Below are 7,109 nucleotides of genomic sequence, written 5' to 3'. Positions count from 1 at the left end.
GGGTTCAAGCAATTTTCCTTCTACCTTAGCCTCCCAGGTAGCTGGGATTACAGGTGCCCACCACCATGCCTGGCTAATTTTTGTATTTTTAGTAGAGACGGAGTTTTACCATGTTGGCCAGGCTGGTCTCTAACTCCTGACCTCAGGTGATCTGCCCACCTCAGCCTCCCAAAGTGCTGGGATTATAGCCGTGAGCTGTAGCACCCAGCCCTTCTGTTCCTTTTAAGCAGTCTGAAAAGAGGGTGATGGCAATAATGATGATAATGTAGTATCATCATAACAAATTCTTACCTGGTGCTTGTTATGCACAAGTCACAGAAACAAGCACTTTATGTATTAACTCAATCATCACAGCAACCCTAGGGGGTAGATATTATTTTTGCCATTTCACGTTAGGAGAATTGAGGCTCAGCTGTTTATTAACTAGCCCCTTGGGTTACACAGCTCATAAGTGATGGAACCGGGATTTGAACCTAGGCAATAAGGCTCCAGATGATAAACAGTTTCAGCAACTTCGAGTTCCTAGGCTGGGTTGTGTGTTTGTCTTTATTTGGTTATTTTAATTTTATGATTGGTGAGAGAACAGGAGGGCAGTAGGCAAGGAGAACAGTCTCGGGAATGAGGGGAGAGGGTTGGAAAATGAAAAATGGATGAAATGGGAACCTCCTCCAGAAGTCTGGTGTTAGGTTAGAAATAAGTATTGGGTGTTCCAACACCTTGTTTTTCTTTGACATGGGGCCTTGTTCTGTTGCCCAGGCTGGAGTGCAGTGGTACAATCACGGCTCACTGCAGCCTGGAACTCTTGGACTCGAGGGATTTTCTTGCTTCTCAGCCTCCCATGTAGCTGGAACTACAGGCACGCGCAACTGTGCCTAGCTAATTTTTTTGTATTTTTAATAGACATGAGGTTACATTATGCTGCCCAGACTAGTCTTGAAATCCTGGGCTCATGTGATCCTCCTGCTTTGGCCTCCCAAAGTACTGGGATTACAGGCATGAGCCACTGTGCCTAGCCGAGTGGTCCAATACTTTTTGGAGATCTCTTATCGACCTATAGAATATTCTGATAAAACTGGGTCCTCATTTTGTCTATGAAGCAACTTAGACTCACAGATTATGAACAGTAATAAATTCTTGGGGTTGTGATCATAGCAGATTCTTATCTTTTGCAATATGTGGGAATTAAAAAATAAATTTACAAGTACTTTTGAACTTTTTTTTTTTTTTTTAATGTCATCTTACTATTTTGCCCAGGGTAGCCTTGAACTCCTGGGCTCAAGTGATCCTCCCACCTCAACCTCCCAAGTAGCTAGGATTACAGGCATGCAAGATTTTTAAACTTTTTATTTGAAATAATATTAAACTTACAGGAAATTTTTTTTCCCCATTTATTTTATTGCATTTTAGGTTTTGGGGTACATGTGAAGAACATGCAAAATTGTTGCATAGGCACACACGTGGCAGTGTGATTTGCTGCCTTCCTCCCCATCACCTACATCTGGCATTTCTCCCCTTGCTATCTCTCCCCAGCTCCCCACCCCCCACCGTCCCTCCCCTATTTCCCCCCAACTGACCCCAGTGTGTAGTGCTCCCCTCCCTGAGGAAATTTTTAAGATAAGCACAAAGGGCTGCTGTGTATTATCATCTAGATTCCCCAGTTAACTACTGTTTCCTTTATTACTGTCTCTCTTCCTGTCTCTGCACACACCCAAACACGCGCGCGCGCGCGCGCACACACACACACACACACATACACACACACACAGATACACACACTCAATCTCAAAATTCTCAGAGCACTTTTTTTTTTTGAGACAGATTCTTGCTCTGTTGCCCAGCCTGGAGTGCAGTAGCATGATCTTGGCTCACTACAACCTCTGCCCACTACAACCTCTACCTTCTGGGTTCAAGTGATCCTCCTGTCTTAGTGTCCCGAGTAGCTGGGATTACAGGCACGTGTCACCATACCCAGCTGATTTTTGTATTTTTAGTAGAGACAGGGTTTTACTATGTTGGCCAGGCTGGTTTCGACCTCCTGATCTCAGGTGATCTGTCTGCCTCGGCCTCCCAAAGTGCTGAGATTAGAGGTGTGAGCCACTGCACCCGGCCCAGAGTACTTTTAAGCTTTAATAAATTCAGAAGCACAAATGCAACATTCTTAAAATATTACTTATTTAGTTTTGGGAATTTTGAATAATAAATGTTTAAGTTTTTGTATTGGCCATTACTTGCCATCTTTAATCAGAGTGACTGAATCTTTATTTTTATTTTAAATTATTATTATTATTATTATTTTTGGAGTCGGAGTTTCACTCTTGTTACCCAGGCTGGAGTGCAATGGCGCAATCTCGGCTCACCACAACCTCCGCCTCCTGGGTTCAAGCAGTTATCCGGCCTCAGCCTCCTGAGTAGCTGGGATTACAGGCACGCGCCACCATGCCCAGCTAATTTTTTGTAGTTTTAGTAGAGACGGGGTTTCACCATGTTGACCAGGATGGTCTTGATCTCTTGACCTCGTGATCCACCCGCCTCGGCTTCCCAAAGTGCTGGGATTACAAGCATGAGCCACCACACCTGGCCTATTTTAAATTATTAAAAAAAAATTTTTTTTTTAAAAGATGTGGTCTTGCCAGCTTGCCCAGGCAGATCTCAAACTCCTGGACTGAAGCAATCCTCCCACTTCAGCCTCCCAAAGTGCTGGATTATAGATGTGAGCCGCTGCACCTGGCCATAGTCTGTGTATTTTTCAAATAAAGAGTATGTTGTCGGGAAAGAAGAGAAAATAATGTTTTTTAAGACACTGAAGCTTTGAGTTCAGAGCGGTTAGGTAACTTTTCTTCCTAGCTGATTGCAGAGATAGCTTAGCCGTAGGGGGTAGCTTCCTGCTTCTTTGGGCAGGCTTGTCACCCTGGATCACCAGCACTCCACAGAAACGGGCTTTCCTTCTCAATGGAGCACTCTGGGGAGTTGTGTTTGGCCTGGATCCGGGAGCTGGTGACAGGCCCCATTCATGGGAATCCATTTCTGCAGGCGAGTTCTCCCAGGCGCCTCCCTGCCCCTTCCCGAGGTAGCCTTCCCTCCACCCGGCCTTCTTTCCTGAGGCTGCAGGAGAGTCTGGAGCGTCTGAGTGCAGATGGCATGGGGCTCGAGGGCCAACTTAGTAATGAGTTTACATCAGTCTGCAATGTAGGTCGCAGAAAGCTTAGCCGGCTTCTCCAGGAGGGTCATGTGTCAACTGAGCCTAAGATGCCAGCTGCTCTGTGGCCTGAGTAATAGTGTCTCAGGTAGAAGAATCCTACATTGAAATTGACCAGGTTTTCTTTTACTCTGGCAACAAAGTCTGCCTTTAGAGCTGGCTTTGGGAGGATCTGGGGAACGATGGGAACAGCAGTAATGACTTCTGGCCCCCTCACGAGGCCCTGCAAGTAAAGCTTTAGGCAGATGGCCTTGTCTGGGAGTTCGGGCCAGGGCCACTTCATGTGACTATGGTTTGGCTCTTCCAAGACAACCTTCTTCTGGGTTCCAAAAAGCTCCATGGCTGTGTCACTACCATGTGCAAGGGAGGTCTAGTGTCATGAGAGTCATGTGAAAGAGATAAGGGGTTAGCTAGACTGTGACGTGGCTGCCAAACGTATATATATGCTCAGGTTGGATTACTAGAGGCAGAGAGATAAAGAAGGGAGGCTTTTAGTTCTGCTAACCACTCCTCTGGTTAGATCACACACAGAATATTGTCTTCTGTTCTGGTTATATTTTGAGATAGGGTCTCACTCTACAGTCCAGGCTGGATTGCAGTGATGTCATCATGGCTCACTGCAGCCTTGACCTCCTGGGCTCAGGGGATTCTCCCACCTCAGCCTCTCAAGTAGCTAGGACTACAGGCATGTGCCACCATGCCTGTCTAATTTTTAAGCTTTTTGTACAGATGAGGTCTCACTAAGTTGCCCAGGCTAGTGTCAAACTCCTAGACTCAAGTGATCCTCCTGTCCTGACCTCCCAAAGTGTTGGGATTACAGATATGAGTCATCATGCCTGGCTTATATTTTAGAGATGAAGGGAATCATTAGAGAGATTCAAAAAGATTTCCGTAGAGGTGGTGAGCCTCTCATCATGGGCAGTATTCATATAGAAGCTAGGGAACCGGTGTTCCAGGCTCTTTCTAGCAGATTCCTAAGATATATGTGCACCTAATAAATCATAGATAATGTGTTATAGAACAGGCAAGCTTAAGTTACAATGCAGTAGATAAATTGTGGTATGTTCATACCAAGGAATACTGTGCAGCAACGAGAATGAACAGTTGGCAGAGACGCTCAACTCTGTGGACGACTGTCATCCACGTAATGTTGAGTGAAAGAACACAGATTCCAAAGAGCACACATGGTCTCGTTTCCCTTTAGACATAATAGACAAAGAGGCAGATGTAATTGGGGGTGACAGACATCAGGATGGCTGGCAATTGCCCTTGGGGTGGGTGGTAGCGGTAGGGACTGCAAGGGCAGAAGCGGGTATCTTACAGGTGTTTCTCCATCTGGGCGCTGGCTACACAGATAGCTGCAGCTTGTGAGAACCCAGTGAACTCTACACTTAGGATATGTGTACTTTTTGGGATATGCACAAGATACTTCTATAAAAGGTAAAATTAAGATAGTCTCAATTGTTAAGTCACTCCAGTGGGCTAGAGGCTGTGGAATTGCCCTCAGAATTTCTGAAATTTTCAGAGAGCGTGGCATCAGGAGGGGCAGGAAGGCCACTGCACCTGAGTGGCTGGTGGAGACCTGTGACCTGTGTGTTACGAAGACATAGCTGATTTTCTGTTATTTTTCCATTTTTCTCAGTACCCAGATGTTGCACATTAGTGACCACTGAGAGGCCAGCTCTGTTTGAAGGCTTTGAATTGCCGCCTAAGAGCTGTACTTACCCACAGGGCAGCTTTTGAAAAGTGACTCCTCTCTGCATTCACATACAGCATGGTTTGTCAGACAGGGCCACCAGGTCCCATGAGTACAAACACCTTTCTGTATGTGTGGGAGGGAATTGTTTATATCTTCCTGTGAAACGCTAAGCCTGCTTTGGCCCTCCCTGACTGCTCTCTCATGCTTCTTCTAGCTTTTTGATCATGTTGCTGAGTGCCTGGGAGATTTCATGGAGAAAAAGAAGATCAAGGACAAGAAGTTACCTGTGGGATTCACATTTTCTTTTCCTTGCCAACAATCCAAAATAGATGAGGTAAGGGTGCTCTGGGATTATTGGGCCCTGCAGATGCCCCAGGTTGGAAAAGCTAACAAGCCCTTTTCTCCACAACTTTTCCCTTTTGCTTGCAGATTGGCTTGCATGTCTGCTATTTTTAAAGAAATATTTGCAGAAGTTAGTGTGATACCATGAGATAATGTTTATTTTTTTCAATTACTTTAGTTATTTATGTATTTTTGGAGACAAATCATGGTATTTTTGGCTACCAGGTGGACAGAACCATTTATTAATCTTAAGCAAGCAAGCAAAGGAAAATAAAGTAGATTTAAAGATGGTGGAGAGAGGTGGGAAAGTTCTTTGCCATAATTGCATGGTGTGTGATGTTTGCCTGGAAGCTGCCCTGCTTACTTCGAATATGCTCCAGGCCCTGTCCCTCAGGTGCCAGGGCTGCCTCTCCTCGGTGGAGCTGGTCAGTGGCTCCAGCCCCAGAGATGCCGTTGGTGACCTCCGAGATGACTTGTTGTACCCAACTTCCTGTTGGTCATCTATTTGTTTATTCATTCATTCAGCAAGGATGGACTCAGACCTTCTGTATGATAACACTGAGCCTCAGCACTGCAGGCATACAGAATTAATACAAGCAGCCTTCCTTTTTCTTTTACATGGAGAGATAGAAACACATACACACCCCACACCCAAACCACCCCTGAATAAACTTCTAATAGTATGAATTCTGGGATTGGGTACCATGGTAATCCCAGCACTTTGGGAGGCCGAAACAGAAGAATCATTTGAGCCAAGAGTTCAAGACCAGCCTGGGCAATCTATACAAAAAATTAGCTGTGTGTGGCGACACGTGCCTGTAGTCCGAGCGATGTGGGAGGCTAAGGTAGGAGAAGCTTGGGAGATTGAGGTGGCTATGAGCCATGATTGTGCCACTGTACTCCAGCCTGGGGGACAGAATGAGACCCTATCTCAAAAACAAGAAAAAAAAAAAAGAATTCTGATATTTAACTATTGAGGGCCCATCTTGTTGCCCAGGCTGGAGTGCAATGGTGCAATCTTGGCTCACTGCAACCTCTGTCTCCTGGGTTCAAGCGATTCTCCTGCCTCAGCTTCCCTAGTAGCTGGGATTACAGGCATCCGCCACCATGTCTGGCTAATTTTTGTATTTTTGATAGATACGGGGTTTCACCATGTTGATCAGGCTAGTCTTGAACTCCTGACCTCAGATGATCCGCCCATCTTGCCCTCTCAAAATGCTGGGATTACAGGTGCGAGCCACCGCACCCAGCCAGGCTCTGTTCTAATACATACTTCACAGGTACTGCACGTAATCTTCAAGCATCTCTATGAGTTAAGTGCTTGTGATTCCTCCTTTACAGATAAGGAAACTGAGTCTTGGAGGGGTTAAGAACCTGTCCAAGGTCACTTAGCCAGGAAGCGGCAGATCCCGTGCTCGTAACTGGTCTACTTTGCTACAGGATAGTAGCATTTGGGCTCAGGGCACTTTCTACACTTGCAGGCAGCACCCCTGGGTCCCTTTATGCCTTTACAGTAAGCACCCTTTCTTGGACACTGCTTCCTGTGGCTGGAACTCTTACATCTGTATAATTTGTGGAATCAGCAAGAAGGGGCTTGAGAGCCCAGCAGGCTAAGATGAGCGCAGAGGTCTCCCCAGGGTCACAGGGCTTGTTAACGGCAGGTCTTCGACCAGGTCCCAGGCCCCACCTCCCTTCCGCTGCTCCACCCACCTCCAACATGTCTAAATGATCGGAGATGTTCTATCTGACCTGTTATGCTTTCAGGAAGCTGTGGCCATATGTGGACTCTTGCTATGGTTCTAGTATCTGAGAACACCCCTCCAAGGTGTTCAGATCACTTTGGCCTCCAGCGTGTCCTTCCCAAACCCTTTT

At 46.1% G+C, this 7,109-nt stretch overlaps 1 protein-coding gene across 1 annotated transcript in view; it reads left to right on the top strand.

Annotated features, from left to right (window-relative positions):
- Positions 1 to 7,109, top strand: part of HK1 (hexokinase 1) — an 84,924-nt gene that overhangs the window by 38,986 nt on the left and 38,829 nt on the right. The window contains exon 4 of the mRNA XM_017548921.1: positions 5,110 to 5,229. Coding sequence (XP_017404410.1) covers positions 5,110 to 5,229 — 120 coding nt within the window. The remainder of the gene's footprint in view (positions 1 to 5,109; positions 5,230 to 7,109) is intronic.

Source organism: Cebus imitator, unplaced genomic scaffold, assembly GCF_001604975.1.
Source record: "Cebus imitator isolate Cc_AM_T3 unplaced genomic scaffold, Cebus_imitator-1.0 Scaffold215, whole genome shotgun sequence".
Classification (NCBI taxonomy): domain Eukaryota; kingdom Metazoa; phylum Chordata; class Mammalia; order Primates; family Cebidae; genus Cebus; species Cebus imitator.
The sequence above is the reverse complement of the archived record's forward strand: the minus strand, read 5'-3'. Positions and strand labels throughout refer to the sequence as shown.